Source organism: Buceros rhinoceros, unplaced genomic scaffold (genome assembly GCF_000710305.1).
Source record: "Buceros rhinoceros silvestris isolate BGI_N320 unplaced genomic scaffold, ASM71030v1 scaffold14606, whole genome shotgun sequence".
Taxonomy (NCBI): Eukaryota; Metazoa; Chordata; class Aves; order Bucerotiformes; family Bucerotidae; genus Buceros; species Buceros rhinoceros.
This window is the reverse complement of record NW_010418225.1, coordinates 41,505-63,967: the sequence shown is the minus strand read 5'-3', so window position 1 is coordinate 63,967 and position 22,463 is coordinate 41,505. Positions and strand designations below refer to the sequence as shown.

Here is a 22,463-nt window from a genome sequence, read left to right as displayed (position 1 = left end):
TTCCCTGTCTTTAGCTAGGGAGATTCAAACTTTAGGTCCGTTTAGATCTACCTACACTTACCTGACTCAAGAACTAACAAGAAAATCTGGCTCAGAAATATGCATGCACACCCATATACTCTGTGTACCCTCCCCAGGGAGGGAACAAGCAGCCTCACCATGGAAGTGCCTTGGACAAAATCAGATATGCAAATGTGTGAGAACAGCGTGTCTAGACTGATGCTTTGGAGATGGACAAATAACCTGCTGAAGGCTCCCATCAGCTACCAACACACCAGGCTCAGCAACTTGCTGATCCCACCAAGGGATGCACACACCAAGTGTCTTACATGGCCAGATATATAGTAGTGATGATATTTGAGGGGGGGGAATAAAAATGCAGACACAGCTTCAGAATAATGCCTTATTTGAGCTGTTGATGAGATAAAGATGAAAAAGACAATAATTGCTACAAATAAAAATAATAATAAAAAAATTAAAAACATAGACATATTTCTAAAAAATTCAGGTGTTCAGCAAGACCCTCTAGAATTTTCTTAATGCTTTGCTGGATTTGACCAGGCAGGCCTACAAGCACCAATGTGTCTCAAACCATGCCTGACCATACCAACACAGAAAATCAACTATAACATCACACCTTCTCTTCCCCAGAGCTTAAAAGGACCCTCCCAAAGCAACAGCCACAGAAGGCAGAAATGAAAGAGACTGAAAGCCCTGAGAACACCAGAGGTCTTACAGATTTCTCAGACATTCTGGACAATAGCTTGTTCACTCCTGCCTTTCAAGGTTTTCAGTCAGAATCAGCATCTCTCAACCCCTGCCATCTTCAAGGAGCTGTTAACTGCTTCCACTGAGACAGAGGGATTCACAACATTCATCAGTCCCCACGACTTTACAGTAACAAGAGCAAGTAGCAATGGCATCCTTCCTCGTGAAATCCTACCTCTTCCATTTTATCAGTGAAAACATTTTCCATCTCCAAGACGAGAGGGGAAAAAAGCTTTAAGGCCAACCAAGACAATTCCATCCCTCTCAGATCTCGTTGCTTCAGCAAGTTACAAGTTGGTGACCACTGGCTACAATTATTACTGAGGCCTAAGTTCCTTCCCTGTGCCTTAAAGGGTGCAGCATTTCTCTTTCTAGATCTTCAAAGGAGAGTGATGCCACACTCACCCAGGAGCTGCTGACAGCACGACATATTCTACAACAAAAGCCAGCAATGAATTCTTCTGGAAGCAAGAAACTCAGCAGCAGCGTGAACTGCATGAGAATACATTCACATACAGAGCATTCTACTGAATTAAAAAATAGGGCATTGATTTTGTTATTCATTTTTGTATTTAACTCAATATTAATCTCTGCATACAAATGCCTCTTCCCCACCACCACTTTTCCATGCCTCAGCAGAATTTCTAGTCAGCAGCATAAACAGAGATGTAGGTCTTAAGAACGAATCAATCTGTCTGCTACGAAGACAAACTGTATGTGAGAAGAGGGCCCTGAGTGGATTGTCAGTCAAAGCCTCTGTTCTCATCTATCAGTGAGTACCCTCCCTTAGACTGCACGTGAGGAGAATAGAGAAAAAAAGCCAGCAACACTTACGCAACGCGTGCCACTCATCCTGGCGGATTGTCTTGGTGATGTTGTAGGTGAGGTTCTTGGGAATGGTCGCTGAGGAGTAGTGGTACTTGATGTACGTGCACCGCTCAATTGCTCCTGAGAAGGGCAAAACGCAGAAGAGAAAGTGCTGTTAAACGAATGCAACATGTCCTCGCAGCTGTAGACCAGATGGACTGGACAACCAAAAGCAAAGGCTAAGAGCGAAGCAATCTCTACCATGACAACCAATGCTGTCTTTGCCCCATGACAAGCAGAAGCTACCTGTAGCGTAAGCTCACATCCAAACTTCTGAACACCAAAGGCCCTACAGAGGCTGCCAGAGTGTCTACTTTCACCATCACAAATACATGTGGCAAACCACCCCTTCTTTTCATTTCTCTTGTCTGAGCTATGAGCTAGTAGCAGGCATTCAAGTATTTGCTGTGTATAGGCTGTAAATTCACATCTTAGCTTATCGTGCACTAATGTGCCTCAGTGCCTGTACTCCAGGAGATACACAAAGCAAACATCTTTGATCTTTCCTTCAGTAATAAAAAACAGCACAGGAAATATAATCTAGATAAATAGTGAACAATTTCCCTGATCCACTTCCACTCCACAGCCAAGTAGTAAGATAAGCAGAAGGATACATGACACGCTACGGAATGTCTCTTGAAGGTACTGAGACAATTTCATAGCAGACTCAGTAACAGAATTTATTAGCACCCCTGAATAATGAGGCTCAGATGACAACACAAATGGCTGAAATGGGCTATTTTTTTACCCTACAGCTGGGATTTCATCTATGTTCTATGGAAAAAAACACCACATGCTGCTTCTGTTTGTCTTCTGGTCACATTATCACATCCTCCTTTTACAGCCACTTTTCTTTCTCTACAATAATCACACCTCCAGGTCCTGATCTCCTGGCATCTCCCCGTGTAGTTAATGTCCTTAAATGAATGGGTCTGGCATAGCCTGATGCTTTCCATTAATTATAGCCTGGCTAAATTTTGCACCTGATCAGAAACCTTGCACTGATGAAAACCAGTAAGGTTTCCTACATCCTTTTTGCCAGCACTGTCAACTAATGCTGGCTTTATTAGACCTTCTCACTGAGCAGTCAGATTCAAAGCTCACAAAGGTAATTTTTCCATTAATATTATGGCATTTTGAATCAAGCCTTTAATAACTAAAGAGGCATCGTTAATGTGGTTGACCATACTGTTTGCTACAAGCTAACACTGGTCAGAGAAGCAGCTATACTGGAAAAGCTTTTGTTTTAAAAATACATTGACAGGCACTCAATAAAATAAATTAAATGGGCCAATAATTATATAAGAAAGAGTGCTATACCAAAAGCCAGGCAGAGAATACTTACTGTCAGCCTGAACTTAAAAGGCAGAGCCATTAGCCTAATATTGACAGCTTCAAGGGGTTAGATATGCTTTTATGCCACTAAAAATACCGGTTTATATCTCAGTTTGTGAAATATTACTTGGCATAAGCTTAGATCATACTCTATGAATCCACAGTGTGAATAAGAGAACCCATGAAACAAAATTATTAGTTACATCACAGTATGCTAGCATCTTCCAAAGTTAGTGCAATGCAGACATTTGAGGTCCTTGTTTGCTCCTCTTAAGCATTCTTCACATTCTGCCTTTGACAGCAATTAGATTAGACAAAGCCAAATATTATAGGGGGAAAAGGCAAAATATTTACATATGTATCCGCCTGCCCTGACAGCGTGATGGGCTTCTGTGTGAGTCTGCACCATCTGGGCACCAAATGTACGCCCAGAATTAAAGTTTCAAACTAAGAACAGTATTTAAAAAAAGACAGTTAGTGTGCAAAGAGCTTTTAAAAAGCCCCAAATCACAATCTTGCCTTCTTACAGGTTTTTCTATCCCCTTTTGTTCAGCTGCTTTCATGGATCAGAATCATTGGCAAGAAAATGGAAAATACTTATTTGTCAGAAAATAATCTTTAAGTTATCAGATACCTGCCCAGAGAAGAGATTTATATAGAATAGCAGAGGAGGACACAGAGCCAAGATTCAAAATAAAAGCGTACAGAAGGAAGTAAAAAATCCCGTTCCATTTGCTATATTTTCTGCTATAATCAGCAGAAAGCATGTCCTCTTACACAAAAGAGGCTAATTTCTAGCAAGGTCCATCAAATTTTTTATTCTTACTGCAGATAATGTTAGTAGTAATGCAGTGAGCTGTTCACTATCTTGTACCACCAAAGCCTACAGCAGTGAGAGATTGAATTCAGGTCATCTCTTCACCATATATATAATTTGGGGCTTATGCTTACATCCCTATGGCTTTAATGAGACTTAAGTACATGTTTGAAGACTGTCTAGAACTAAGAGTACAACTACAGTGGCAATGGTTCAATGGTAGCTGAAGAACAGGCAGATTTGAATGGTAAATTCCATTCAAATCTGCTTTCCAGTCACACAACCGATTTCAACACTGTTCCCCTCCCCTCTAACTGTGCTACTAGCCAATAAACATCATGACGCCAAACAAAAGTTTGTAGGGACCAGAAGGCAAAGTACTCTTCAGTGTAAATAGTGAGATATGTTCTCCTTTTTCTTCTACTTGTCTCTGAAATACCAGGGCTGGCCACTGCATACATGCAATGGGGCTGAGCATAGTACAGAGTATACACTTGTACCTGGAAATTGCTCCTGCTACTTGTCTTACACAGGGAAACACACTCCCAGGTCAGACAAACAAGGATTTTCTCCATTCTCTGAAGCATTAAGCATAGGTTCACTGCTAGAATGCGTAAGCCTAATTCAATTTTTGTTACAGGGCTCAAAATACTTTGGTCTAACCCAAGTTAGACTTTATTGGATTCAATAAAGGGATAAACAGGTGAAGTGTAATGGTCTATGATATATCAGAGGTCAGCCTGCATAAGCTAATGGGACCTTTTGGCTTTAGGCTATTAAACTCTCCTACGAATGCTGAGTATAATACACTCAAGAAAATGTCGTTCAGAATGTTTCAAAGCTGTCTATTAGCTTCCAACACTTCAGTTACCTCACATTCCAGAACACCAGCAATCATTGGAGAGACCACGTATCCTCTTCATCTGCATGGCCATTCCTGGTAGGAGAGCCAGGCAGCATCTTATTGGGCACCTCAAGCTTTCATGGCCCAAACTGACAAGATTTGTAATGGCTTGGCATTTAAACATAAGCCATTTATCTAAACTTGCTCTCACAGGTGCAGAAGAGTGACCCTGCTGAGTTAATGCAACTGCATCATCATATATCAGCTAGAGGTGAGAACTGGCTTTTTAAACTTAGAAAAAGGCTTTCATTTGCCTGGACCTACCAATAAAAACTAGGAAAAGGATGAGTTTATAGCAGTGACAATTTCATACTTCATACTAGCCTACTTGTCCCACACAGAAGAAAACTGGGTTCAACACCCCCAAACATCCAGTTCCTGGAGGCCCCTGGGAGAGCAAAGGCAATGACTGCAGCAAGGATCAGAACTGCTGCTCTCCTGGAAAGTCCTCTCAGAAGAACCTCTAAGAAATCTTTATATTCAGATGAATAGCTACATTCACTCCAGCCTTTGGGGTGGGAGGGGAAGTATAAAAAAACCAAAACAACAAAAATATCTTCCCTTCCATACTGTCAATGGGGAAATTGCAATTTATGGAACATCTCCAGACTTCAGAACTAACTTAGAGAGACCAAAGGCAACTGCAGCTGAGCTCTGCACTTTGCTCGAATAACTGAGAACAGTGTTTATAGAGCAAACCAGTGAGTGCGTTTTTTGCCTATGCAGCTGCCATAGCAAGTGTTACAGCTGGCCACAGCAAGTGTTACAGCTGGCCACAAGAAACACAAAGCATTCACAAAATTGCTCTTCTGACAGATGCAGTGTATTCTGTGTTCCTCTGATCAAAGGTAAATGTTTGCTGAAAATCCTAAAGAAAAGTGGCTGGCATCTTCAAGTAGAGTGCTAGGAAAGGGATGCAACTAGAGCCATGCAGAGCAAAACTCCACCATTCCATCCTCACATAAGCACAGATGCTCAGAGGGGTTTCAGCAGCTGTAACTCTGTGGCTGGCAACCACCTGTTTCAAAGTTCAGATGCCACCTGTTTCAAAGTTCAGATGCCAAGTAAAATTGAGATAATAAAACTAGAGATAGCTTCATCCAGAGCAGCTAAGTATTCACAGCATCAAACATGTTGCTCTTCTTACTGATCTGCTTCCCAGCACAGCTCCCCTCCCATATTCAATGAGCATTGCTCCATACTATCACCTTATTATTATATAATATCTCCTCTCCATTACAATGAAAATTCTTAAACTGTTCTATAGCATTAATATCACCTGGAAACATAACACAATTCTTTCCTATTCAATTTTCAAAGCTGCCCCAACATCCTGATGTTAGTTCAGCTACTAGTGACACTCAGCACCCATTGCATTACCAGGGCTGTAAGCACTACTGTGGTAGACACCCCTAGCTGCTTGGTAATGCAAGGAGTGACTGAACCATTCTCCCACTCTAAGCTGAGCAGGGTTGAGATTAAAAGGAGGGTCATACTGCTGGTATCCATACTGTATTTGTCTGGTAGGCAAACAGCCAACTTTTTTCAAAACTTTTGGGCCAGTGTCTTCATCACCAAGACTTCCCTCGCCCTTAAAAATATTTTACCACATTCAAACTGCTCTAAGAAATGGCCTAATTTAAGAAACAGAATGAAAATTCAAAATGCCACCAGGGTATTGGTCACATCCTACAATGTGCATCTCAGAAGTGCCCAGAGGCATTTACCCTGTGAGGTCAGCGTGACTTTTGCAAAAGTGTCTGTCAAGTTTCAGGAATTTACATCACTGTGATCATTATAGTTCAGTCTTCTGCATAATACAGACCAACTCATGTGAGAGCTGGCAATAGGAAGTAGTCCTTCAGATGGTCTTTCATCAAATTAGTAATCCACGAGAGAAGTTAGGTGTCAGTAATGTCACTTCAGATCCAGCCCAAGATGGCACACAAGAGAGTTACTTGCACAGGTTATCTGACTCTACCACCTTCCTGCCAGTGAGGGCTACAAGATTTGACTTATTCCTACCTCAACTTTCAGGGCTGCAGATAGTGGAACCATCCTTAAGGTTCAGGTACAGATTAGTCCAATGCCTGTGAACAAGTTACCTTTGGCAGCTAGAGGGCTCATAGTGACACATCAGAATTTCTCCCACTCTGTGACTCTTTGCAGCAGTTCTGGGGTAAGAGCAATCAGGATAGCTGCAGGGAGCCAACAGCTCACTTGCTCTGGATGAGCTATGGCTGGGCCATACCAGAATTCAAAACAAGCTAGCACTGACATGGCAGTCACCTGCTTTTTGTAACATGCAGTGATCTGAAACCAAGTGGTACCCATTCTTCTCTTGTAATATGTATGTTGATTTCTAAGGATCCAGCTGTACAGCTAGTATTTGTTTTATTACATTTCCTGCCAAGGCTTTTGATATTATGAGCTTCCTTGAAAAGACTTACTTGGATGTTCTGAGCCTTTGATACCTCCAGGCAGCTTTTCTTTCTTCTGTGTTGTAGATACCTCTGGATGAACTGTTCATAGCAATTTATTCCACAAAATTCACCCTTTGTGCTAGCTCTAATTTTTACAAATCTGTTTGAGAATTACTACACAAACATTTCCTAGTAAAAAGAATCTTAGCCTCTGGCTTGCAGACTGCACTCACTACATATATTTGCTATTCATTATGAGAAACTGCCTTCTGTATGAGAGATTGCCTTAATCCCATAGTTTGGTTACTGTTCCCTCATCAGCTGACTATATCCATACCAAGAAGAAAAAAAAAAGTAAATTGATCATTTAGCCTCTAATTGTTTTACATTATCTTCAGCAAATCTGTAGAGCAGAGAAAGTTTGTAATTTTTTTGGCATAAAACATTTCAGGAAGGTTTTCAGGGGCTATAATCATGGTTAGGGCTAGGATCAGATTACACAAAGCAACTGCATGTGGCATTTAGATCTGTTAATGTCTTAAAAGTCTTGCCTCCCTCAGAAAAGTTCATTGTTAAATTGTGCTAGCATTTCACACAGCCTCTAAACAAGCGCTGGCCATTCAGGCTGGGGCAACTTAAGAATGATCTCCCTCAGCTGTATGTGCTGCCTTCAGTCTTTCAAATAACTTCATACAAATCACCAGAACTCATCTGGAGGTACCTTAATAGAGGTGACGTGGTTTTTGCAGTTTCAGCATGCATTAACTAGTCAAACTAAACACTGGAGGAAGGTAGGAGGAGAAATTAGGATCTATCTTGACCAGCTGCTATGACAGAATTGCAATCAAATATGCTGACAGTTAATGAACTCAGGATGACAAACTATCTTTTTAACAAAGACAAAGATATCATTAGAAAATATTGCAACACACTCACAGAACAGAATCATAGAACGCTTTGTATTGGAAGAGACCTTCAAAAGTCATCTAGTACAACCCTCCTGCAGTGAACAGGTACCTCTGCAACTAGATCTGGTTGCTCAAAGCCCCTTCCCACCTGACCTTGAATGTTTCCAGGGATGGGGCATCTACCACCTCTCTGGGCAACCTGTTCCAGTGTTTCACCACCTTCATTGTAAAAAATTTCTTCCTTATATCTAAATTAAGGCCCCCCTCTTTTAGTTTAAAACCATTACCCCTTGTCCTGTCTCAACAGCTATAAAGACTGTCCCCATCTTTCTTATAGGGCCCCCTTAAGTAGCAAAACGTTGCAATAGGGTCTCCCCGGAGCCGCCTCTTCTCCAGGCTGAACAACCCCAACTCTCTCTGCCTATCCTCATAGCAGAGATGCTCCATCCTCTGAGAATTTTTGTGGCCCTCCTCCAGACCTGCTCCAACAGGTTCCTGTCCTTCTTGTTCGAGGACTGCAGAGATGGGCACAGTACTACAGGCAGGGTCTCACCAGAGCGGAGCAGAGCAGCAGGATCATCTCTCTTGACTTGCTGGCCACACTTCTTTTGATGCAGCCCAGGATATGGTTGGCCTTCTGGGCTGTGAGTGTACAGTGTCAGGTCATTTCCAGCCTTTCATCCACCAGTACCCCCAAGTCCTACTCCACAGGGTTGCTCTCAATCACATCATCCCCCAGCCTGTATTGACTGCCCCGACCCAGGTACAGGACCCTGCACTTGGCCTTGTTGAACCTTGTTCACAGGGGCCCACCTCTCAAGGTCCTTCTGGATGACATCCTGTACCTCAGGTGCATCAGCTGCACCACTCAGTGGCATCATCTGCAAACTTGCTGAGGGTGCCCTTGATCCCACTATGTCATTGATGAAGATATTGGACAGCACTGGTCTCAGTACAGATCCCTGAGAGACACCACTTGCCACCAATTTCTATTTGGACATCAAGCCATTGACCACTACTCTCTTGATGTGACCATCTGACCAATTTGTTATCCACTGAAAAGTCCAACACTTAACAGGATTATTTCTTTACCCCTGCAGAAACACTAACCATGAAAGTACTGATTACATACTTGTGCCCATCTATAAATACACCAATGCCAAAAAATGTAAGAACATTAATATTATGCATTAATTATAGAATCATTTATGTTAGAAGGGTCCTCTAGATGTCAACCAGCCCAATCTCCTGCTCGAAGGAGGAACAACTTCAAAGTTAAAATAAAAGATAGCTCACATTGCTCAGGGCCTTGTCTGCTCAAGTCTTAAATACCTCCAAGAATGGAGGCGTACAACATCTTTGAGTATCTGTTCCACTATCTGACCACCTTCATTATGAATTTTTTTCCCCTAATACCTAATCAGAATTTCCCTTGGTGCCACATGAACATATTCAATACTAGAATACCTAAGGGCAAAGGTCTAGAAAACAAAGAATATGCAAATAACATCACCTTAATCAACACGTCTGATGAATATTCATTAACTCATATGCATAAATAGAAGTCTGTTCTAATTAATGTCTCTCCAGATAGATTTTTCAGACACAGCATGGGCCAAATTCTTAGAACACAAGATCATACTTACTCCCGGCTGGTTCTGCCATCACCCTGAATCAACATTCACCTTAGTCTGCCAGTAGGACTTGCTGCTACTTGTCCTAGGTTAAGTGAACCAGCTTCTGGTACTAGCTGTTGCTCGCTGTGGGCTGAAAGGAAATTGGGCTCATGCCTCCCTTCACTTGATGGGTTGGGGTTTGTCTTTGGGTTTAAGATTAAGTTGCTAGCCCCTAGGTGCTACTTCTACGAGTGGGTAGTGGTGCACTCTTGGCTCCTATTCACCATTTACAGGTTTCTGTAAAAGCCAGAGAGAGGGATGTGATACAGCCCCCTTTCCCATTCACAGACCCACCCAAAGGTCACATGTTGAGAGAGACAATCAATCTCTCTATAGTAACACTTGGCACATATCAGGAGTGCACTTTTGAAAATTACCTTCTGACCATCTCTAGTTACCATTCTTTGGTTCATACCACAATGTGCTGTAAGACCGTGTCAACTAGTTTCTTCACAAACAAAGACAAACTAGAAGATGAGCTAATAGGAATTCAACTAATGGTAGAAGAGCAGAGCCAGCCTGAAGTAATATGCCCTCCCTGAAAACACAAGGTGAACATGAGGTCCTAAGCACCAATTATTTCTTACAAATCCACTTCCTTGTAACACACTATTTACAAATGTAGATCTAACATATGCTGCATGTTGTGTCTTTGAAGTTAGACTTATCCTACTAAGGACTGCCAAAGAAAATTCAGTCCTGAGTGACCTTAGCTCTAGGAAACCCATCTGGAAGGATTCCTTATCCACCTAGATGATTGATCTCCAAGACTGAAGAGAGATATGGAACAGCCACCATAGCATGAACAATACCACAATAAGAAGCATAGGTCTGCAGTCAAGTTCTGTAGAGCTGCAGTGATCACTGATATGCTCATGCCAGCCATGCTCACAAATACAGGTGGGCAAATAGTCTGTGACTCGGGTTCAAAGGCCAACTTGAAAAATTGGTGGATGGAAGGACACTGAGACAACCAGAAAAAAAACCACAAACTAGAATTTCAGATCAACTGAAAAGTTTTGTACAATCACAAAACAGTATTCATCTGTAACTTATTTTGACAGCTTTAAAGAATAAATTTTAAAATGTATTTAAGTTGAAAGTCTGAAAAATGTGTTTTAAGAATTCTAAAACATTGACGTTTTACTTAATTTCATAGTGTTTTTCCAACTGAAACCATCAGCCGTATTAGATCGAGTTTCACAAGTGGTTCTGCTCCCTTGCAAGCTCTTTGCTTCAGAGACAATTTTCTGCTTGAAAATACTAACAATCTGCTAACCGTACTTACTACAAGTGTACTTACAAACACACTAGGCATATGTATCTTCCCTGTTAGGTAGGGTGCAGAAAGGCTGCCAACGGCAAAGGGATAGTTCAACAGCCAGGACTCTACAATATCACCTAAACTTGCTTTTCACATGTAGATATTTTTACCGACTACCAGAAAACTTAATGAATACAGAACTTCCACAAAACATGCTCAGAAGGTAACAGCATCCTCTGTTTTACCTGAAGGAAAAGCTTGCTTGTATTCACCAAGTTGGTAGCCACTGAAAAGATGAGAATTTAAGATAATTATTACTTTGTCTCTGAAATGGCACGTACCCAGCAAATACATTAACAGAAGGTACAGCCTAATGATTTTCATTAAGAATGTGAACAAAGGTTTTTTTCAGAGTGACAAGTAGAACCTTCCTGCTCTTTTTTCCTCTCATTTTTCTTTCACAGTTCATCTCATTTGATTTCCAAATAAAGGTTCTCTGAGAGCCTCTAGCTTAGTAAAACTTGTTAAACAATGCTCAACTGGTAAAGTCATCTTGTAAAAATCCAGTGAAAATATAGCAGTGGAGATGATTGAAAGGATCCCACATACTGTATTACACTGTACTATCCAGAAAGAAATGGGGTAGTAGATGACAGTATGCCATTCTCATTCTTCCCAGGTCATCTAGGATGAAAACCTGCCAACTCACTTTCAGTACTGATCCATTAGATCTTAAAGATATGGGGGGAAACGACATAAAATGCACATGAAATGGAAGAAACCCACTCCAAACACACACAACAGCTTTGTCATGTGTTGGCTATATGGTGACCAGATTCCACACAGGAACTCACAAGTATTTTGGACTCAAACACCTGTATTTCAATTTCAACTTGTTTCCACACCTAAATACCTGAATTTCATTTTCAGCCACTGTGTGAGTAAAGTTAGAGACACAGGCGTGTGTGCATGCACTGAGCAGACAGCAACGTTTTCAGAGTAGAGGAAAAGCAAAGTGTCTGAACAACTTCTGCCAGGTTTGTTCCCCACATGCTCTCTGGATATCCCAGCAAATAGCAGCTTGTGTGAAGCAACCAGCTGGCAGAAGATAAATATTCCACCCATGATAAGAAAAGAATCCAAGTATGAGACCAAAAGCTGAATTTGCATTGGAAAGCGATGAGCTCACACTTTCTCTCCAGGGACCAAGGAAAGGGGGCTGGCAAGGAAGCTGGAGCAAGAGGATGGTTATGAAACACCTTTTTTACTTCAGCTATTAATAGCAGTCTTCAAGCCACAGGGCACTTGAAGAGGAGGGCATCTCCTTCCTTCTATTCAACATTTTGTCCACCTATTTGCATCAGGCTGGCCACAAGGGAGAGGGAAGCAGAGCACAAGTAAAAAGTTAGGGGGATAAAAAGGGCTGAAAATACTTGTTCGGAGGCAGAAATTAAATGATCATTAAAAAGTCACTAAGACAGCAATTACCAGTAAAAAACTCATTGGTGACCCAATAGCTCATGGAACAAAGAATTCTCTCAGCATTGCTGTCAAGCCAAAGAAAAACCACAGCAATGCCATGGACAGGTTTCTTTTATATGAATGTACATCTTCTGACTCTCATAGAAGGAGACTTCCTTGAACCAGCTTTGAAACTTATTTCAAAGAGATGTCTAGGAAGCAGGGTCCCAGGTTGACAAGAAAGAAATAAGGATGGGTCCACTGATATCACTAATTCTGCTGAGGATCTGTGATGACATGCAGTGAAGTCTAAGGTTGTCTATCTCTGTACCTTGGAAAGCTATTTTAAATGCCATTCTACGACATAAATGTGCCTTTCTAGAAACACCTTCTCCTTTTCTTAAAGTGAAAGAAACATAAACCCTTCTCCATGTCTCTATACTAGTAGTTTACACCTAGCTCCACAAATTGCTGAGCTGGAGAAAGCACTTAGGTTTCTTGTAGCACTTCAACCTCATGTTTAAACAGCAGAAATTACAACATGACAGAGGATCATTCAGGTGCTTTGCATCCCACATTAGGGAACTTAAGCTTAAACCGAGACCTAACACAGACTAATCTCACAGAAGGTCCCACTTACAGGTTCAGCCTCATCCAGCACCTACAATTTCCACTTGAACATAAACTGTGGTGAGGAAAAAGAAAGAGAAGGATAAAGTTCTTGACAGGGGTCATATATTAGGGATTCATGGGAATCAAGATAGGGAGACCAATTTTTAGAAGAATAACTATTTTTTCCCCCTATCTTAAGGATTGGCACATAGTCAAAAACCATTTTGTTTATATGCAGAGTTATGATATGGTTTCCTAACTCACATGGTTACATGTAAGAGGTGAATTAGCCTGCCTTAAATTTTGGGCGATGCAACACCATGGATCCTGCTTTTGCACATTTTAAACAGAAGATAACCAGCTGTGAGAAACCACTGGATTTGAAAGGATTGCTCTTCCAAAATACCAAAACAAAGAAAACCACCACCACATCCTACCAGCGGGAAAATAGCCAATCAGAGAAATAAACGAGAAAGGAATCTAGCATCAGCTTTTCAGTGAGGCTCATTTTTTTCCCCCATGAGAAAACTACAGCATGGATAGACCAGAAAGGCTGCACCTTTAAACTACGCCCATAAACTGCTCTCTCAATCTACTGTGCACTGAGCACACAATCTCCCTTGCTCACAAGACAGGCTATCCACATCCATCAAGGACTCTGTTAAGACTTTAAAACTAAGCAAACAAAATACTTTGGACCTATTCTTTGGTGAAAAGATTCCTTTAAGTATATCCTAATGTTCTGGATTTCGTAAGATTTACTAGCCTTTTTTAATCATAAAAATATCCCACATTCAACTAACTGGTAGGTAGCATGGTTAGAAGAAAGGCATTTTCAACAAAGGTACCCTGCAGTTATTAAATGTTTGTGCAGTGTAAAGCTAACAAACAAGATCAGCCCTAAGTGAACAGAATTTCCCGTGCAAGTTCATAATGTCTCTTGCCCCGTGAACTCTACCAACTGAATATCTGCTCAGATTGTGCAGCCTGATAGACAAAATCTAAAACTACCTTGAAATAAACCTTGGGACTCTTTACTGGTAAATAGAGACTGCTAAATTATAAAGATGGTATGTATAATGGCTACCTAAAGTAAAGCAGTAATTTCATGTTTAACCATGTTGTTTTCCTGTAAAGTCATTCCCTGAGTTGTCCTTTTTCAAGTTGTTCATTAACTGGTGAGCCACCATCACTAAATTACAAGAATGCTCCATCTTGCTTTGTAAAGGAGTATGCATGCAGTGGGACAAAAGATTTCACAGCTGACTGCCCTTTTTTTGCAAGGCTCTTTGCTGCGCTATCATAACTGGACTTACTATTGTACATGAAGGCTTGAATTAAACAAAGGCCTTAAGAAATTAAATGCTGTGTAGAAATTTAGAAAGTAGTCCTTCAACAGACAGACTGAAAGACTAGAGGGAAAAGGAGATGGATAAAGATGATGGTAAAAGATCAGACAACTGTACTGTGAAATCTGAGATGAGCTAAAGCACAATTTGGTCATTCTAAAACCTATGACGGTACATCGCTAATATCTCCAAAGCTGTCTGAAATCAAAAGTAGTTTCTCCCTTACAGAAGGAAATGATTCTTCAAGAAGTATTTGAAATAAGGAAGGTTAGTGGATGTGATCAAAAAATATTTTTCCAATTGACTGGACTGTGCCCTTACTTATCCAGTGATGGGGTTTGCTATACTGTCATATGCCCTTGTGTCCAGAAGGCTTAGACATTGAATGCCTCTTCACAAATGCTACAAGAATTCATTTTTGGTGCTAGCATCACATTCTGGCTGCACTCTAATGTACTTAAGTCAACAACTTGGGGCTAGAATATCAACAATCTTGCAGACACTTTGTACTAAATAAGCAACACGTTTCAGAGTAGCTGAAAATACTGAAAGGATAAATGCCTTCATATGGGGGTTGAGGGGGCCAGAAACTGAGAAGGGACCAGCTTATCTCCAGCCTCAACCTTCCCTTTGCTTATTCTCAGTAAAAAGCTGGGAGGACCAGAGTATGCCGAAAGCTGCCAGCTACAGGAAAGTTAGCGGTAGACCTGTTTCCAGCATGGTCTTCAACTGGGAATTAAGTTACTCTACCCAAATCCCAAAGGGATCTAATCTCCAAGCATGTTAGTCAAGATTCACAGCATTTATTTTCTTTCAAGACATGTAAGATGTGTCATTTAATGCAGAAATAAAAAATGACAGAAGCTAGCCCAGATTATGTAACAGGGCAGCAAAACAGAGTAGAGAAAACCCAAGCAGCTCTAATAACATCTATTACCTTTTTTTTTTATGTGCCAGAGAAAGTTACAGGTTATTGTAAAACCATTTGGCCCTAGCTTAGATCCAGAGCTGGTGTATATTTAAATGTAGAAAGACTACTCTGGGATGACAATTTCGCACCCAGTAGATACATGTCTGCTGTTGGGTCAGTGCAGACTGGGCTTTTGCTGCTGCTGCTGAGTTTGGGTTTTTTGGTTTGTTTGGTTTTTTTTTTTGTAGGGAGAGATAAACGTTGCTTTGCTTTGGGAGGGTGTTGAGGCACGATGTTCCCTTGCCTATAACATTCTCTTGTCATTTGGTAGAAGTAATCTACCACTTTTTGCATCCTGTTTGAAATGTTGAAACAAATTAGAAGGTCCCAGTATGGAAATCTCCCACTCTCTGCCATGTAAGATGGCCAGTGCAGTCTGGACTAAATATTTCTGCTTCCTGTCAAGAAGCATTCATAGCTTGAAAGACACAATTCAAAATGCACAGAGCGCCATTAGTTAATATAACCCTAACGATGGCAGCAACAAACACTATCTAAAGGTAAGTGTCACACCGCTGAAGACATTTGTCATGATGCATCACCACCCCTCAAGGTGGCCTCAAGGACCAGCAGAATCCCACTGGGGGTTTATAATGCTGTTAATCAGCCTTTTACAATTCAAGAAACTGCTTTATGATCCTCATTCTGACAGGGGAGCAGCCAACCATATTCCAAAAGACCATTCCCTATACATGAGATCAGAGAAGAAAGTACTTCCTGGCACCACTCTCAAGGTACAGAATAGCCCTTTAACTCCACATTGGAATTTCACCAGTTTGGATCACGGCTTCTTATTTGGAGGGAAGGTTCTACAGAAACGGGCATTCTACTCAGAAATTATCAGCTCAGGATTTATTTTCATTTAGTCTTTACTTCTCATCTGAGCTGTAATAAATGCCCACATCTCAGTAGCATCTGGTAACACCAGGACAGAGGTGCTTGAGACAGAATGCCATACAAACACAGTGAACAGAATCTGTGCCCTGTAAGATTTTTGCTTGTTTCTCTGTTTTGTACCTTCCCTCCCCATCTAGTTGCTCATTTTGTTTAACATTTAAAGATAAATCTTGAACTGTAATGTTTGATTTTAGAAATTATTAACTCTGATTCAGCATCCTATATGCTCCTGGACTCGAATTTTTATCTGTAAAATTCCAAATCCAAGTGTTATTGTAGACCATTGCATTCCATTAATGCTTTACTTTCTATTCTATTTACAACTCTAACAATAAATTGCACAGTATATTTCTTAATAATATCTCAAAACAATTAATAAAGACAGTATTGCTGCCTAGCATTAAATTACATACTATCCCATTCAACACCAGCTTGTTGGACACTAATTTGTGGACAGTACAACCAATCCCTTTTGCAATAGGTCTAACTGCAGACTTTAATCCATCATTCTATTATCTATAAATTATTTAAGAGACATTAGATCTCTATTCTACCCCTCCAAATATCTCAATTAAGAATTAAGGCAACAGAAACACGGATAGCAAGTAGGGGATCAACATCTTATTACAATAAGGAATTCTTCCTATGCTAAATCACAACATGGCTTAGAAGGACTGAGATGCTAGCCTACACCCCTAATTTTCTTTCCTCTTATTTTGTCAAGGGCAGTGTTCAGCCTCTCAGACTGCAAAAGCATGAGGCTTCAGTGCACTGACTGCAGGATCAGGTGAAGAAGATCCAGGATGATTCTTAACATGCCTCTACTGGACCATCAGCCACTCTGATGAAGGGTACAAAGAGAACATGTCATCTTAATGGAAAACACATTCTTTGGAAAACATCCAAATCTTTAAGAAAATATGCCATTAGCTTTATTCTTATCCCCTAGGGTTCCGCAATATCAGATTTAATTACAACAATTGTGACAAAAATCATAGTAAAGAGATACAGCTGCAAGCTGATCTTGCCCAGAGATTCCATCCACCAGAGTAAGAGCCAAATGCAGTACTATGAAGAGACTGCAGCACAAGCTCAGTGAGCAAACTACATTCAAATCACTTTCAGCAAAAGTATTTCTAAGTACAGGCTAACTCAAAGGGAACAAGAGATTAAGGTGCCAGGTACATGGCTGAGATTCAGGGAAGCACTCCCAGGAGAAGGAGACTTAGGAAGGGAGAAGCAAAAAGCTAGTCTCATACTGCAGTAGAAGTGCAGTGAGGACTCACTAGCAGAACAGTCAATGCCCCAAACTGTCATACAACAGACTTGGTTTCATTGCTGAAATCAGCTAAAGAAAAAGACTAACACGGCCTCCTCCAGCAACGGATTAGCATGATCATGCCTAGAGAAAAGAGCACCCAAGCTTACCCAGATAACAGTATGCACTACTGCACTTACAGCTACACACCCAGCACCTGCAGATACACAGCTGCGCAACACCCAGGAAAAGGAGCTAGCAACACAGACCTCTTAAAGGGGGGAGGAATAAAAGACAAAATAGCCCTATTTCTGAAATTGACAACATCACCCTACAGCATTGTATAACTCATTTGCAAGCGTGGTGGATTTTACACCTTAAGGATTAATCAGCTTTTCTATAGATATCCACAGCAGCTGCAAGATACAGGGATAATCATTCTCAGTACAGTGACACAGTTTTGGTAAAATACTCCAATCCTGGGATGCCAGAAAGTGAACAGCTTGGACTTGCATGAATGTGACTTTAACCACACACAAAAAAAAAGACAGCTTTGCCAGGAGCATGCACAGGGGTGAGACGGGATGTCAGCACTTCATAATGATTACAGTAAAGAAAAGATACCTTGGCAATATAAAGTCCCAGCTGTTTAATAATTATCTTTCCAAAATGAGCAAATGGCCCAGAAATGGAGAATCCCTCAGCAGGTGAAAACCAGAAATTCTAGGCAGTATTTCTCACCTTCCAGAAATCATCTTTCCTACAGGAAAATAACCAAGTTACCTTAAGGAGTGAGAAATAACAGTATTTATCCATTCTCCACAGCCTCTCAGCTACAGAAGAAAGATTTGACTATGAACACAGGACAATAATTTACCTTAAAGAAAAATATGCAACACTATGTCATATAGACTGTAATATTTAAGATCGTTTAAGTTGTCATCAAGAAGAAGCAGCAAGAGAAAATATCTTTGTTGTCTATTTAGATTTTCTGCAGACTTGGTGACATTTACTGTATTTTAGCAGTGCTGTGGCAATGCCTAGGAGCCTTGGACCAGGTCCCTATGAGGCCAGGCACTGTGCAATCATGAAATTAAAGCTGTCCCAGACCTGATTACCTTATCATTTTAAAAAAAAATTTCAAGAGCTTCTGAATGTCTCCAATACCACTTCAAAGAAGCTGATTTTTATACTGGAGTCGGGAAATGTACTTTTAAAAAGTCAGTGAAAGAAAAAGGTTTTATATATCACTAATGTTCAAGGTCCAAGAAAAGACATAACCAGGTGGAATGGTCTCATTATGCTCAGCCATACATCTCACCTACCCACACGGCCTCATTATGCTCAACTATACGTCTCACCTACCCACAAGAGTTCTTCCTTGAGGACAAGACTTCATTTTTATTATTCATATTATACCAGGGCAGAAAACAGAGTTTGAAATAGCCCTGGCTCCTTAGAAGATTCAGCATCCTGTACCCCAAGAGGAAGTAACAATATGTAGACTCTTGAAGTCCCATGGGGAAGTAGTATATGGCCAGGTAAGCCGCAGATTGTTTCTGCAGTCTTCTTTGAGGCCCAACATGCCTGGCCATCCCAGTCATTCTCTGACTGGGATAAATCAAGTCTGTGGTTCTGATCATTCTGTAGCTCTGATTCCATGACACGAAGTACAAAATCAGTAAAGCGGTTTGCTGCAAATGATTGCACAAGACCCATGGCAATAGCATAATACTTGAAGTATTTCAGCACTAGACAGCTCTGCAACTTCTCACCACTGACACTGCAGAACCAAAGACCCCAACATGCTGCCCTGGGCATCAAGCTGAGCATGATTTCCTCTCAGCTATTACTGCTAATCCCGTAAAGTGAATTTGAGTAATACCATGTGGCCTTTGTGCACAATGGCTGAAGGATGCCAGTCTCACTTCTAACGGGAGAAGACTCCCTCCACCACAGATCCTCCTAAAAATCTCCTATTAAGAGCAAGTTGCGGTTTTTAAAGTTATGCTAGATATAGTCCATTACTTATCTCAATTTGGAGAATGTTGGTGGCTGCTGGGTCCTCAGCCTGCTGTTAGAAAGGATAGGGATAATAACTAGAGTGCCTTGTCAAAAATGGGTACACTTAGACTTGCAGGGGTGCTCATATTTGCAGCTGTGCTGCACCATGGATGCAGTCAAACAGTCCTAGGTAGGGAGGGGAGATAGACATACAGGAGCTGTACTGGTCTGGCACATCATGTAAAAGTATGATGGAAGATTCTGAGAGTATGTTTTGTTAGGGTTTGGGCTATGCTGGTCCCACCAGTCAGAAGAAAAGCAACAGAAAAAGATCCGAGTACTGCCCTGCCAGAAACTCCATAGTGTGTAGAGACTCCATAGCGTGTCTTGGCAGGCAAACCCACTCTCCTGTGTCATGAATTACCTGATCATAGAAAGTGCAGCTTGTTGCAACATTAAAAACAACTGTCCCTTTCATTGGCTTAACCTTTGGATCCTCAGCCCTGCAGTTTGTAGCTCTCTGAGCTACAAACAATGACAAGCCTTGAGTATTTAGGAGGGGGCAATAGCTTCTCTCTATTCCAGAAAAGGAAGTTTAGTGTGAACTGCACTGTTTAGCATGAACCCGTACCAAATGAATATGAAATTAATTTGCAATTAAAAAATTATTTCATGTATAAAAACCTTTTAAAAGATAAATAAGCCAGGCTCCAAATTACCATTAAAATTAACTTCCATCGATGCTCTGCCAGCGCTGCTGAACTAATGTTCTTTGCAGAAGCCAAGTGGATTGTTTGATGATTGAGCGGCATCAGTCAACGCAAACTATTTTGCTAGTTGCTTCATCTGGAGATCAAAAGGTTTTAAGGAGAGCAGAAAAATGCAACACCACTATGAGTTCCCCCTTCTGCACCTCTCTCCATTTCCAATATATAGTCTCTGGCATGACTTGCATTCTTTCCCAAGCAGAACTCTCTGTATTTAAGTAACCACCAACCATAAAGGCAAAACAAAAATCCCATCTTCTGAAAGTTAAAGCTCTGAATAGAACAGCTTATAGACCACGGGCATCTGAAGTGTTCTATTACGAAGCTATCACACAACTATGGCTGAGTGATGTCCAGGTGCGTGGACAGAGCCTGTGCTTGTTTCTTTCCCTGTGGCTCCCTGGCACGACGACAATTCTCATCTGCCTGTTTGTTTCCTACATTTACAAGCAGCATTACTGGGTCTTCTTCAGTCCTCCTCCTTGTTAAAAATCAATCTGAGATAGCATGATGCTTTTCTTTTCCTCAGTTTATAAACCATCCAATTTTTTGATCCATGCCAGTGAGCTGCAGCTGGAGGAGGCAGGTAAGCAGTGAGTTACTTGTAATGATGGTGAAGGAGCAGCAAGAAGGAGAAAATTACACATAAGAGAATTCTGACTGCCATCAAAACTGTAACATAAATTCTTCAGGTCACTCAGAACACTTCTAGCAGTAGTCTAAACTGAAGCAAGTGTCTTGGTAAAGAGTTCAGGAACTATTCTAGCCTTTCTGGTTTGTGCCCAGACATCATTTGCGCATTCTGCCTTTGACTCACACAGGTTAGGACAGGTACACAGGCTTGGCACCAGAGTGTCTCTGTACTGACTGCAAGTCCCAGTGTAGTAATCAAATTCAGAAAAGTGGTTTACCCGGATTTCAACGTACTCAAAGTCACTACAATGCAAGCTAAATGTGGGATGCTGGCAAGCACATCTACTACAGCCACAGGAAACAGATGCATCAGATTTGTTTATATTAACATCTTAATTAGCACAAGAGTCGTGCCTGAAAGGACTGGACCACTTAACACCTAAAGACTCCCCATTGCTTCTCTCTGCTCTCTAAAGACAAAGAAGGGTCTACTCCAGCAGCTGTAGCAAAACATGACTTCACCTGGCTGTAGCGTGCTCTGTGCTAAATCCCAAAATAACCTGTAGAGGCAAGTAAGTAACAGCAGGTGCAGAAAGGAATTAAAGGACAGAAAAAGCATACATTCTCTTTTGTATTTTGAGATAAGGTGGAATGTCAATGAGGCAGCTAAAGCTCTTTCTGATGGCAAGAGCTGCAAAGGTAACTCACATCAATGGGGCAAGACTATCAACTAAGACAGAAGGCTAAGAATGAAACCAAATTAAAAAAAAAAAAAACACACACAGGTGCAGTCCTACATTTTGGTGAGAGCCAAGAAGAAAGGCCAAAATTCTACTTTTTCACGTGTAGTTTAAGATATTTATGACTGGGATTACACAGAGCAGTTGTTTGCAGTAGCAGAAGAGTACACTGATTCAGCAGCTCTCCCTAGTCCTACGCAGAGGTGTCAGGAGAAGACAGTGGGAATGATCTGGATTTCTTTGAAGCTAAGAGGGAAAATGCATGAGTGTTAAGGGTCGAGGGACCAAGGTAACAACTCCTCGAATTCCTTAACGATCCCCTCTGTCTTACCAGAGACAGAAGGAGTTCAAGGGGGAAAGAAGAAAATTCACACCTCAGTCTGCGTCCGGGAAACTGAAACAAACTTTTAATAAACAATAAAGCCACGCAACTACTCACTACTGCACATATGCACAAACCGAGAGAGGGAAAAAAACCCGAAGAAGAGAGGACTTAGATAACCAAAGTTCTGTAACAGTCTTGTTCAAGGTCAGTGCTCTGGGCAGTCATCCAGCGGCAAGGGGGGAGTGAAGGCCTTTGCAGGCTTTCAGGCGGAGAGCAGAGTAAAGTTCTTGTCGCGGCGAGACGGAGAAGAGGGGGAAGAAACCCCACGCGGCAAGGGAAAAAAAACTGCAGGGAACAAAAAACCTACGGAACACCCGGGAGTTCAAATATCTCACCCGATCCCAGAGGAGACTCACAGCAGTAACCGTTCACAGACTGTGATCCTCAGGTCCTCTGGGGGTGTCAGCCCTCAGATCTCGGCGCTA

The 22,463-nt window shown here is 41.3% G+C and overlaps 1 protein-coding gene across 1 annotated transcript in view; it reads right to left on the bottom strand.

Moving 5' to 3' along the window:
• Window positions 1-1,602: 1,602 nt before the first annotated feature.
• The window catches only part of TMEM178B (transmembrane protein 178B), a gene marked incomplete at its 3' end in the record, with an annotated part of 61,468 nt that continues 40,607 nt past the window's right edge, over window positions 1,603-22,463 (bottom strand). Inside the window, exon 2 of the mRNA XM_010138469.1 lies at window positions 1,603-1,716. Coding sequence (XP_010136771.1) covers window positions 1,603-1,716 — 114 coding nt within the window. The remainder of the gene's footprint in view (window positions 1,717-22,463) is intronic.